At 46.8% G+C, this 13,225-nt stretch overlaps 2 protein-coding genes across 2 annotated transcripts; both read right to left on the reverse strand.

The window, feature by feature from the left end:
* Window positions 1-9,466: 9,466 nt before the first annotated feature.
* LOC141043058 (uncharacterized) lies at window positions 9,467-10,915 on the reverse strand. Its single transcript, XM_073511975.1, has one exon. The coding sequence runs from the start codon at window positions 10,913-10,915 to the stop codon at window positions 9,467-9,469; it is 1,449 nt and encodes a 482-aa protein (XP_073368076.1).
* Window positions 10,916-11,408: 493 nt separating this feature from the next.
* On the reverse strand, window positions 11,409-12,362 carry LOC109769630 (BAG family molecular chaperone regulator 4-like). Its single transcript, XM_020328364.3, has one exon. The coding sequence runs from the start codon at window positions 12,151-12,153 to the stop codon at window positions 11,662-11,664; it is 492 nt and encodes a 163-aa protein (XP_020183953.1). The 5' UTR covers window positions 12,154-12,362; the 3' UTR covers window positions 11,409-11,661.
* Window positions 12,363-13,225: the final 863 nt, after the last annotated feature.

Here is a 13,225-nt window from a genome sequence, read left to right on the forward strand (position 1 = left end):
GTCTTTACCGGTATCCGTAGAGGTGATCTTTACATTGTTGATTTCACTAAAAAGGCTCAACCTAGAACTTGCTTTATTGCTAAATCTTCGAAAGGTTGGTTGTGGCATAGAAGGTTAGGCCACGTGGGCATGCGAAATCTTGATAAGCTTATTAAAGGTGATCATATCCTTGGAGTAAAAGATGTTATATTTGAAAAGGATAGACTTTGTAGTGCTTGTCAAGCAGGAAAACAAGTTGGAGGAAGTCACCCCGTGAAGTACATTATGACCACAAGAAGACCGCTTGAGCTACTTCATATGGATCTCTTTGGTCCCAATGCTTACAAGAGTCTCGGTGGTAACTCATTTGGTCTAGTCATAGTTGATAATTTTTCAAGATTTACGTGGGTGTTCTTTCTTGATGATAAATCGCAGGTCCAAAAGATCTTCAAGAGCTTCGCTAGGAAGGCCCAAAATCAATTTGAAGTGAAGATCAAGAAGGTTCGCAGTGACAATGGAACGGAGTTCAAGAACGCAAATGTGGACACCTTTCTTGACGAAGAAGGGATTTCACACGAGTTCTCGGCTACGTACACACCTCAACAAAATGGATTTGTTGAGAGGAAGAACCGAACTCTTATTGAGATGGAAAGAACGATGCTTGATGAGTACAAGACTCCGAAACACTTTTGGGCGGAAGCGGTTGAGACAGCTTGTCATGCAACAAATCGCCTGTATCTTCACAAGCTACTTGGCAAGACGGCATACGAGCTCCTCACCGGTAACAAACCCCAAGTTGGATACTTCGACTATTCGGCTCAAAGTGCTACATTCTTGATAAGCATCGTCATTCTAAAGTTGCTCCTAAATCTCATGAAGGATTCCTACTTGGTTATGGCTCAAACTCTCACACTTACCGTGTCTACAACAATTTCACCCGAAAGGTTGAAGAGACGGTAGATGTGAAGTTTGATGGATCTAATGGCTCGCAAGTAGAGCAATTGCCAATTGATGTAGGAGATAAAGACCCTTCGGAAGCAATCCAAGACTTGTCTATTGGAAAGATTCGACCAACGGAGGTGAAGGAGAGTACCTCATCCGTCCAAGTGCAAGCGTCTACCTCACGACAAGCTGAACCAAGAGTTGGCATGGAAGCATCCACGAGTGGGACACATCAAAATGAAGAAATGAGGAAGTACACCAAGATAAACCTCATCAACCTCCTTCTCCACCATGACAAGAGAACGACAACGTCAACAATGAAGAAGGCCAAGAAGAAGGACAAGATGATGAAGAGGATGTTCCACCCCGACCCAAGCAAAAGCTCCCACGAGTTCGAGCAAGAGTCTCAAGAGATCATCCCATCAAACAAATCTTCAATGATATTCAAACCGGGAGAATCACTCGCTCTAAAACTCGTTTGGCTAATTTTTGTGAACATTATTCATTCATCTCGAGCATTGAACTTATGAAGGTTGAAGAAGCATTGGAAGATCCGGATTGGATAAACGCCATGCATGAAGAGCTACACAACTTTGAGAGAAATCAAGTGTGGACATTGGTCGAGAAGCCCGACAACAACCACAACATCATTGGTACCAAATGGGTGTTTCGCAACAAGCAAGACGAATATGGTCAAGTCGTCCACAACAAAGCTCGTCTCGTCGCCCAAGGCTACACTCAAGTCGAAGGTATGGACTACGGTGAGACATATGCCCCCGTTGCTAGACTTGAGTCCATCCGCATCTTACTTGCCTATGCTAATCACCATGATATCACTTTATACCAAATGGACATTAAAAGTGCTTTTCTAAATGGTGAAATTGAGGAGGAAGTTTATGTTAAACAACCTCCCGGCTTTGTCAATCCTAAGAAACCCGATCATGTCTACAAACTTCACAAAGCTCTTTGTGGTCTTAAACAAGCTCCTAGAGCGTGGTATAAATGCTTGACCAAGTTCCTTATTGAGAAAGGCTTTGAGAATGGAAAGATAGATTCTACTCTTTTCACTAAAAGGGTTAATGGTGAATTATTTGTATGCCAAATTTATGTTGATGATATCATATTTGGTTCGACTAACCCCCATTTTAGTGAGAAGTTTGGAAAGCTAATGTCAAAGAAGTTTGAGATGTCTATGATGAGTGAACTCAAGTTCTTTCTTGGGTTGCAAATCAAGCAAACTAAGGAAGGCACCTTTGTTTCTCAAACAAAGTACACCAAGGACTTATTCAAGAAGTTCAACATGCAAGAAAGCAAAGGTATGAAAACTCCCATGCCAACTAGTGGACATCTTGATTTGACCAAGGACGTCAAATCGGTTGACCAAAAGGTTTACTGTTGTATGATTGGATCATTGTTATATCTATGTGCCTCCCGTCCCGATATTATGCTAAGTGTGTGCATGTGTGCATGATACCAAGCGGCCCCCAGAGAATGTCATCTTAAGGCTGTGAAAAGGATAGTGAGATACTTAATACATACACCAAATTTTGGCATTTGGTATCCTAAGAGGTCCTCTTTTGATCTTGTTGGCTATTCCGACTCGGACTATGCCGGAGACAAGGTTGATAGAAAGTCCACTTCGGGTACTTGTCAATTTCTTGGTAGATCTCTTGTTTCTTGGTCCTCCAAGATACAAAACTCGGTGTCCTTATCCACCGCCGAAGCGGAATACATTGCCGCCGGTTCATGTTGTGCTCAATTACTTTGGATGACCCAAACTCTTAAAGATTATGGGATCAATGTGAAACATGTTCCATTGCTTTGTGACAATGAGAGTGCTATTAAGGTTGCTCACAATCTGCAACATTCTCGAACTAAGCATATTGAAGTTCGTCATCATTTCATTCGAGATCATGTTGCTAAAGGGGACATTGATCTTAAGCATGTTCGTACCGATAAGCAATTGGCAGATATATTCACCAAACCGCTTGATGAGAAAGTCTATTGTCGTTTGAGAGGTGAATTGAACATCATTGATGCTTCAAACTTGGAGTAGGAACTCCATTTGGATACATGCAAGGCATGAGCCTATGACTAATCCTTGATACTTCTCTTATGATGATGATCATATGTCTTGGATATACTTGCACCCTTGCACGCTATCTAACCCTTGTAGGTACTTGGATGAATCTAAATCTATGAGATTGCAACTCACTTACAACTTGAGCAATCTCTACATCACCAAGTCTCTACACAATGGTGGTTGAAGACAAGGAAGTTGGAACCCTTCAACATATCCTTTGACAAATTCTATATATCAAATTTCATTTGGTATCAAATTTCATGATTGCTCTTCCTTGCAAAACTAACCCATGTAGGTAGATGAACTCACTTCCAAGTGGTGCTCCCAACTCTTGATGAGCTACATCAACCTCAAGCAACCCACACAAGTTCAACTACATGACTAAGATCAACACCACCACCCAAGGTATGTCATTCCATCTTAGAGAAGCTTTGCCACAAGTCATAGGTCAAAGCAACTCAACAAGATGTGAATACATCAAATGCTTAAACGAAAAATGGTAACCCCATTTTGAGCTCAAACGATGAGTATGAATTATGATCAAGTGTTCTCACTTGACTCCTTAGTCAATACTCTAACATAGGTGACTTTGTCACCGCCAAATTCTAGATGAAGTTCTCTAGTGTTTCTCTGAGTTTTTGCATTTGTCCTTTGCTTATTTATTCCCTTTCCTTTATCCAAAAAAAACTTCATCTAGATTTTCCTTTCTCTGTTTTTTTATTTTTTGTTTGCATCCAATTCATTGCAAATCTTTTAGTTAATTCCTTGCAAATCTTTGTGAGATCTTATTTGCCTAGTGAGCTGAGGTGACAAGTGTTTCTCTCTGTGTTGAACTCGGTCACACGGGTCTGTCAAGTTCGGTCAAACCGAACCAATTCGGTGCCACCGAAGTAGATAACTCGGCGTTACCGATTTCAATGCAGAAAAGACCATTTGCCACTTGTTCCTGCATTTTTTGTTCCAGCTCCACTCGATGATTCTTATCCTCTACCAGCATCACACCCTATATGCTGCTTTGCTTTGTGACTCAAGGACCAAACCTATTTTGACTCACACTTCAGAAGAACCCTTCTTGGAAATTGATGTCAAAGGGGGGAGAGAGAGAGATCACATCAAAGCTTAATTCTTCAAAAAGGGGACGAGAGAAATCACATCAAAAGCCCCAGATGCTTGGTATTCAAAGAGGAGAGAAGTCACATGTCTTTAGAGGGGAGAAGACATGTTCATGTTTGCTAATTTTCTTTGCTCTGATTTTCTTTTCAGTTCCCTATCTTCTCCCAGCATCTCTCGTACAAGATTCAGGGGGAGCAAGACATCTAAGGGAAGGAAATCTTTGAATTCATTGCATATCTTTTACCTTTGGGGACATGTCTACATCCAATAGAGTACTCAGTACTCACTCTCTACATGTCATCCCAGTCTTGGTACTCTTGTGGTTTCTTTCGTTTGCTCTAGCTTGTAGATGTATCTGTGTTATCTAACCTTGTTTACTCAGGTTCATTCCTTCCTAAGCCAACTCAAGACCACAAGGTAAGTATATGCATCACACTCATGTGCATGAGGATTTCTTGCTGATGTACATACTGTTTGCAAGAAGGACTCATGAGCATGAAGGTACATTTCCTATATTCACATCTTTTGCTCTGATGCATATAGCCAAGATACATGTAACACATTGCTTACTCTGTCATGCTTATGCATTCACATGCTCCTATATTCCATATTTGCATGATTGCATACATATAGGGGAGCCTATGCATGTTACATGTCTTTCCAAAGCTTTACTGGTTATTCTCTATATCTTTATCTAAAGCTTTGATGTATGTTGTCATCAATTACCAAAAAGGGGGAGATTGAAAGCACAAGTGCTCCCTGGGTGATTTTGGTAATTAATGTCAACATATCTCTTGTTGGACTAATGTTTTCATCTAGTATGTTTCAGATAAGTTCAACAATGGAGTGGCGTGGACTAGAGGATGTGGAACCCCTCCAAGATGATAAGGACAAAGGATTGGCTCAAGCTCAAAGCTCAGGACTCTACATTTTCTATTTTAGTGATCCAAGATCACATTGAGTCCATAGGAAAGCCAATACTATTAAAAGGGGATGAGGTGTTGCTTAATGGCTTGCTTGCTCAAAGTGCTTAGTGATATGCTCCAAAGCCCTCAACCACTTTCTCACATCCACATATGTCCCAAACCAAAAGTCAAACTCGGCCCCACCGAAATTTCCTATCCGGCGCCACCGAGTTCACTTGACATAGCCACTGCCAGAAACCCTAGTCAATTTGGTTTCACCGATGGGATCTCGGTCTCACCGAGATGGGCTTGCCAACTCTCTGTTGCCTATTGCAGTAATTTCGGTCTCACCGAAATATGTAATCGGTCTCACCGAGTTTGGCCAACTCTCTGTTTTGCTTATTACCCAAATCGGTCCCACCGAGTTTGTGTAATCGGTCCAACCGAGATGAGGCTTTACCCTAACCCTAGCACATCAGTCCTACCGAGTTGATCATGTCGGTCCCACCGAAAATCCTAACGTTCACATTTTGAACTAAATCGGTCTGACCGAGTTTTCTGATTCAGTCCCACAGAGTTTGGTGATTTGTGTCTAACGGTTAGATTTTGTGTGGAGGCTATATATACCCCTCCACCCACTCTTCATTCGTGAGAAAAGCCGTCAGAACATGCCTACACTTCCAACATACATTTTCTGTGAGAGAACCACCTACACTTGTGTTGAGGTCAAGATATTCCATTCCAACCACATAATCTTGATCTCTAGCCTTCCCCAAGTTGCTTTCCACTCAAACCCTCTTTCCACCAAATCCAATCCTATGAGAGAGAGCTGAGTGTTGGGGAGACTATCATTTGAAGCACAAGAGCAAGGAGTTCATTATCAACACACCATCTATTACCTTTTGGAGAGTGGTGTCTCCTAGATTGGTTAGGTGTCACTTGGGAGCCTCCGTCAAGATTGTGGAGTTGAACCAAGGAGTTTGTACGGGCAAGGAGATCGCCTACTTCGTAAAGATCTACCCTAGTGAGGCAAGTCCTTCGTGGGCGATGGCCATGGTGGGATAGACAAGGTTGCTTCTTCGTGGACCCTTCGTGGGTGGAGCCCTCCGTGGACTCGCGCAACCGTTACCCTGCGTGGGTTGAAGTCTCCATCAACGTGGATGTACGATAGCACCACCTATCGGAACCACGGATAAAAATCTCCGTGTCTCCAGTTGTGTTTGCACACTCAAATCCCATCCCTTTACATTCTTGCAACTTGCATGATTTACTTTCCGCTGCTCATATACTCTTGTCATGCTTGCTTGATATGTACTGTGAATGTTTAAACTTGTGCTAAAACTCCACTTCAACTTAAAGAAATTAAAAACTGCAACTTTTCTTACTAAGTGTCTATTCACCCCCCTCTAGACACCTCTTCTCGATCCTTTCATCCATCCAAACAGATGTTTCTATTGATGAGCATTCTTTGACTTTTTTTGCCGAGAATACCACGAGCACCCATTGCTCATGAAAGTAAACACGGGAGTACAATGGACACCCATGTTTGATTTTTTAGAAATTCTAGTTTTTTGTGAAAATTTCTGGTATTCTTTTAACACTATATTTATATAGGGGCGTGTAGCGCACTAGAGCCAAAAATCCTCATCCCAGAGAGATTTCGCTACTATTGGTGTCTTTGCATGAGGTCTTGAAAAATAAAAGCATCACCAATCGTAACCCCTACTCCCATCTTCGACTCTCCACCACCTCATTTGTGCGGATAGATGGCCCGAACAAATTAGACAGAAAAATGTCACCCAATCGGACCCCCAAACCTAGTCCATACATTTGGACGGTCCAACATTCATCAAACTCAATCCACGTCCGCCATGTCAGATTCATACAGAATCCCTTCAAGTTGTCAAACGACCGCCATCTCCTCCGTGCAAGTCCTCCATTTGCCACATCTGTGTCGTTGTCGTCCTTCGTCCTTGCTCTGCGTCGTCATCGTCCTTCGTCTTTGCCCGATACGAATTTATTGGACAAATTTTAGGATGGTAGTTATCGACGTAGAGTCTGTTGTTTCTGCTCTGGCTTCACGAGCCACGCCCCCATGCACTACGACATTCTAGCTTCACAACGTATCATGAATGACTCCCGAATGGAGGCTTCGGGTGTGCCGGGTGTGTCAGAGTCCAACGTGGCGGGTGTCCTGACTCCCCCAAACCTCTCACAAGATTTTGGTTTGCGGGAATTCAGACATCCGAACTAATGCGCGGGCATTTAATGCATGGCTCTAGATAGCAAAGAGTGTTAAGACTATGGTGTTATTATTTTTAGGGGCATTTTGATGCACCGCGTTTTTTTAGAGTACGCCAAAGGCGTACCATACCTTTATAGAAGAAGAGAGCAAGCATTATTTACAAGGGTTACAAGAAAGAAAAGATCTTCCTAAGCGAAGCGCACACCCTAGGGCACCCAACTAGCTAGCCTATGCCAACACTCTCACAAAACGAGCCATAACCTCCTCCACCCAAGCCCGCCAGTCTCCATTCTTTAAGCTCTGCGATGATGGCAAGGGCCAGCTCGGATGCGGTCTTCTGCTGGTTGATCCGGTAAAAAACTCTAGCATTGCGTTGCTTCCAAAGAGCCCATGTGGTCGCGATGATGACTGTGTCAAAGCCGCACTTGAATGCTTTTCTGAAGTTAGTCCTCGTGGCCAGCCACCAGTCAAGAAGAGTATCCTTCGGTCTGGGGACGCTACCGCTGAAGCTCAAAGTCTCAAAAATGTAGTGCCACACTTCCCTCGCGTAAACGTGTTGAGTGAGGATGTACTCCACATTGTCCTCATCTTGGAGACACGTGAAGCAGGCGGACGGAGCATCCTGGAGTCCATGTATGAATCTCCTGTCAGAAGTCCAAATCCGGTGCTGAACTGCCAACCAAACGAAGAGTTTGCACTTCAGGAGAGCCCAGCTTCTCCAAATGCAAGTGGCAAAGGGGGCTCTTTCAGCGCCTTAGCAAAGACGATTGTAGGTGGACTTTGCAGTATAGGATCCGAACGGGTCAGCTGGCCACGAGAAGGAATCGTCCCTAGTGGGGTCGCGATTGATCGTACTGATCGCGAGATTGAGATGTAAAAGCTGCATGTGGCCAACAAAGTTAACTTCTCCACTGATGTCATGCAGCCATCGCCCCTCCAAGAGCCCATCCTCGACCGTGCGGCGATTGATCGTACGCGTGTCCACAAGAGCGTGGATGAGCGGTGCGATGTCCTTGACCACAAAGCCATGGATCCATCGATCTCTCCAGAACAAGACCTTACTGCCCTTCCCCACAATGATGTGCACCATGCTGTCAAAAACCTCCCGAGCCTCTCTGTCGTCCGCCATGGGCAATCCTTGCCAAGGCCTGTCAGGATCCGTTCTTCTGAGCCACTCCCACCGAACTCTCAAGGCCAACCCTTGCAATTGTATATTAAGAACGTCCAAACCACCTTGGCAGGTTGGTTTGCATACCGAATTCCATGCCACGAGGCATTGACCGCCATTCACTTTCTCCTTGCCAACCCAGAAAAATGAGCGCATCCATTGGTCGATCTCTTTAAAAACCCAAGCTGGAGCCTCCGCGATCATGAAGTGATGTATGGGTTTGGCCGCGATGACCGACTTAACGAGCACCAAACGTCCAGGGCGATGAATAAGCCCTCTTTGCCAGGCTGGGGCGAAGCTCTTGGCTTGGTCGATCATGGGCTGCCACTCGGCCCTCGAAAGCTGTCGGATGGCAACTTGGAGACAAAGGTATTTGCACGGAAAGTTGCCCAAACGACAATGCAAGATGGACTGCACCCGGTCTCGGTCGCTGGTATCCCCATGGATCAAGATGGCCATCGACTTATGATAGTTGATTTTAAGCCCAGAAGCCTCCCCAAACACATGTAACACCGATCTGACAAACGTGAGGTCCAGCTCCTTTGGCTTAACAAATAAGACCACGTCGTCTGCGTAGATCGACACCGACTGATGAGCATCAATGCCCGGAAAATTTCCAATAACACCTAAATTGGCAGCCTTGATCATGATGTGTGACAACACATCCATGGCGATGATGAATAGCAGGGGAGAGATAGGATCCCCCTGCCTGAGGCCCTTGACATGAGTGAAGCTTCTGCCGGGAACTCCATTGACAATCACTTTGGTGGTGGCGGTCCGTAGGAGAATAGAGATCCAACCGCACCACTTTTGGCAGAATCCTTTGCTCCTCATCACATCCATCAGGAATGACCAATTGAGCAAATCAAAAGCCCTAGAGATGTCAAGTTTCAAGAAAGCGCTGTCCGCCTTGCGAGCGTGTAACTTCCTGGCCACTTGCCTGACAAGAAGGAAATTGTCGTGCAGATGCCTCCCACAAATGAAAGCTGACTGGTTGGCCGTGATGATTTCTTTCATTCTTCTGCGCGCTCTCATCGCGAGTAACTTGGCGAAAATCTTAGCCACACTATGAGGGAGGCTAATTGGCCGAAAATCTCCAACCTCCTCCACGTCGGCTTCTTCGGAATAAGGACAATGTGGGCTCGGTTAAGCTTACCAAAACCACGGCCATCTCCAACATAGAGCTTAAGAAACACCGCCATGATCTCATGCTTGATGATGGGCCACGCCTTCTGATAAAAGGCCGCGGTAAACCCATCCGGCCCTGGCGCCCGCTCCAGGTGCATCTCTTTGATCGCGCTCCAAACTTCCTCTTCTGTGAATATATCGTCCAACTCCGAGAGGTTAAGATGAGCCATATCCAAGAAACCAAGATCGACGTTGACGTCGCGGGCTGAAGCCTGCCCCAACAACTGTTTGTAGGCATCCGAGAAGATCTCCTCCTTTCTCTCTTGCTGCGAGACCAGCTCTCCATTGTGCCTGATGTGAGGGATGAAGTTTTTGGTTCTCCTTCCGTTGGCCACCGCTTGGAAAAGTTTGGTGTTGGCATCCCCTTCACGAATCCATCTCAAGCGAGAGCGCTGTCTTTCAATGGTTCGCTGGAGAGAGGCCAAACCCAAAAGCGCGTGCTTAAGTGATCTTCTCAGCCACCTCTCTCTGCAATCAAGTTGACGGGACTCCATCGCTCGGTCCAGTCTGAGGATGACAAAGTTGGCGATCGCCATCTGGATTTTGATGTTGCCAATCTTGCACTGGCCCCAGGCTTGCAGGGCAGAGGCGGTGTTCCTAAGCAGTGCATTGAGCCTCTTGAAAGGGTCAACAGTGTCATCCTCACACACCCACGCGTCTTTCACAGCTTGCTCAAAACCCTCCAAACGAGTCCAGCAGGTCTCAAACCGAAACCTACGCTTTGGGCAGAATGGGGCAGAGGTTGACAAATGAAGTGGCGCATGATCCGAGATATTGGAGGAGAGAGCTTGAAGCAGCACATCCGGAAAGTTGAGCTCCCAGTCCACCGAGACCAGGACCCGGTCGATCTTAGTCATCACCAACTGATCTCTTTCATTAGACCAAGTGAAACGCCTACCATGCATGTATAACTCCTTAAGCTCGTTGTTATCCACAAACGCCTTGAACTTCCTCATCATGCCCCTGTTAAGGTTGGAATTGCTCTTCTCGTTCGCGCGAATGATCATATTGAAGTCGCCAAGCACCATCCACGGCCGCGGAGACACATCCCTCCTATGTTGTAGCTCAACAAGAAACTGAGTCTTAAGCTCGTCCCCTTGGGGGCCGTACACCGCCGATAACCACCACTCCGAGCCATCCTGGCTATGAACCAACCCAGAGAGGAAATTTGTGTCAAAAGTGATATTACTGATAGATAGATGCGCACTGCTCCACCCCAAGAGGATGCCACCCCTAGTGTCCAACGCCGGCAAGTAGGCGAACCCATCAAACGATGGTCCAATGCATTGCATAACCAAATACGGGTCAAATACATCTATTTTTGTCTCTTGGAGACATACAAGATTAACCTTAGCATCGACAACGAACTCCCGGACAGCGTTCCTTTTGGCAGGGTTATTGAGACCCCTCACATTCCAACACAACACTTGGGGATTCCAATCCATGAGAAAGGAGGAAACACCCGAACACCCACCCAAAACGAGCGCAATCAAGCTACGCTCAACACCTCCACAGCACCAGAACACGCATCAGGGGTCGGCGGCACCTCCTTGCCAAACAACGCAGCAATCACCCTCTCTTGCTGCTCCCTTAGAGGGGAGTCGAAGATCTCGGCTAGCTCGGCAATGGTGTCCTCGTTACCTTCCAAGTCTTCCGGGACCAACCCAAGAGATGCACCGCGTTGGGGTGGCCCTAATTTCATCATAAGGATACATTGATAAATGTATATGCACGATCAGGACTGTACAAGGAGCAAGAGACAAAGAATGGACACACACGTGCACATTTGTAAACAGCACAGTCACTGTCATTGTCTCCTTATACAAATTACAACAGTAATTTACAATATGTACTGTACTGTACGGAAGTGTGTCCTAACGATGCACATGTTTCGATTTAACCGGCCGAATCCAGGCTCGGAGTTAAAACCTAAAACGACTCTGAAGAATGAAAGCAACGCAGTTAAGACTTAATTAACACACCTGAAACCGATCTTTCGCCCAAATAAACAGCGAGAACAGCTGATGGGCGTGGGTTTCTAGACTTGGATGAAGGAATGGCAGGGTACCCCCATGAGCTGCGCGAGGCTGGTGGACCGGAGCTTCCTCTCCGTGACGGCGGGGTCTTCCAGGAGGAGCACCTTGTCCTTGTCCTGGACGCCGGCCATGTGCAGGTGGTCGCCGTCGTCCCGCTCCCGGCCCCGGTACAGCAGCCGCTGCTCCCTGGGCCACAGGCCGGTGGCCAGCGACAGCAGCACCTTGAGGTCGCCGAAGGTGGCGGTGGCGTCGATGGACACGTCGTGCTGCCACGCGCCGCCGGCGGTGCAGACCTTCACCAGGATGGCCTCGACCACCGCATCGTCGTCCGGGCCCCGGCGCTTCTGCACCAGCATCCCGCCCGGCCGCACCTCCCACTCGATCCTCTCGTGCTCGGCCACCATGGCGCACATGTCCACCCCGCCGCCGATGCCGCCCGCCGTGCTCTTGGACCGGCTCCTGAACAGCCTCCTCGGGCTCGGGATCTTCACCATCTCTGCTCCTAGCTCTCTCTGCTTCTCTCTGCCTGCCTCGTGTGTGTGCAGTGTGCGTGATGATGGATGGTCGATGATGGATAGCTAGCTGCTCTCTGGGTGTTGTGCTGCGTGAGGCTTGATGGAGTTGGAGGGATGCTTGTGATTTTAAAGGGGGAGAAGGTGCCGAGCATGAGGACAAGGTCGGCAGCGGCGACAGAGACGAGAGCCGTGCGCCTGCGCGGTCGAGGGCGCGGGCGCGAAAAGGGAGAATTAAGATATGGGTGGTGACTAGGCGGAGCTTAGCAGGAATAGCAGAAATAGATTAGCGTTAAACAAGTGTTGTATACGCTGAGTCGCCGCGGGTGAGGGGACACCTGTCTGCTCTTTGCTAAGACGGCTGGATCGGCAGCACATGGGGAGGTGGCAACGCGGTCTCTGCAGCTGCATGAATGGCGGGACCGACGGAATCGCCTCACCGGCTGCAGGTTAGTTTGTTTTGTTGTCGTTCGTTATCATTTTTTACTATTCCCTCCCTCCCGAATTAGTTGCCACATTCTCCACAACTTTTTCCTCAAACTGAAGTCTATGCACTAAAATGAGTTTCAGGTTTCTCTTTTCTGGAGGAAAATGTATTCTCATCTATATCTGTCTTTTTCGAAAGAGGCTAATGCATTTATCAAATATCAACATTACAAGAAAATACCTAAGCGAAACTTAAATTACAAACAAGGGAATCCACCATCTTCCCCATTTGCACATGCATGTTGGCGCTCTGAAGGATCCACTGCCCGGAGAAGAAGACAATGTTGGCTCGACCGTCCTAAGTGGCGGATTGGCTAAATGAGCGTCGCTACCATGAAAGGCCGAGCAGGGTGAAGACACACCCCAACTTCCCCCTTCCACCACCACCACGACCACCACAAAAAGAGGGGAAGATAAACATGTCTGACCGATTTTGTTCCTAAATCTGATGGGCCATCGGAGCAGGAGAAGAAACTGGAGAGAACATTATTGAGCATCGACGTCACTACAACTAGAAGGGTCGAGCGATGGACAACAAAGACCTACCTATCTACTCGACCTCACACTA

This window comes from Aegilops tauschii, chromosome 3, assembly GCF_002575655.3.
Source record: "Aegilops tauschii subsp. strangulata cultivar AL8/78 chromosome 3, Aet v6.0, whole genome shotgun sequence".
Lineage (NCBI taxonomy): Eukaryota > Viridiplantae > Streptophyta > Magnoliopsida > Poales > Poaceae > Aegilops > Aegilops tauschii.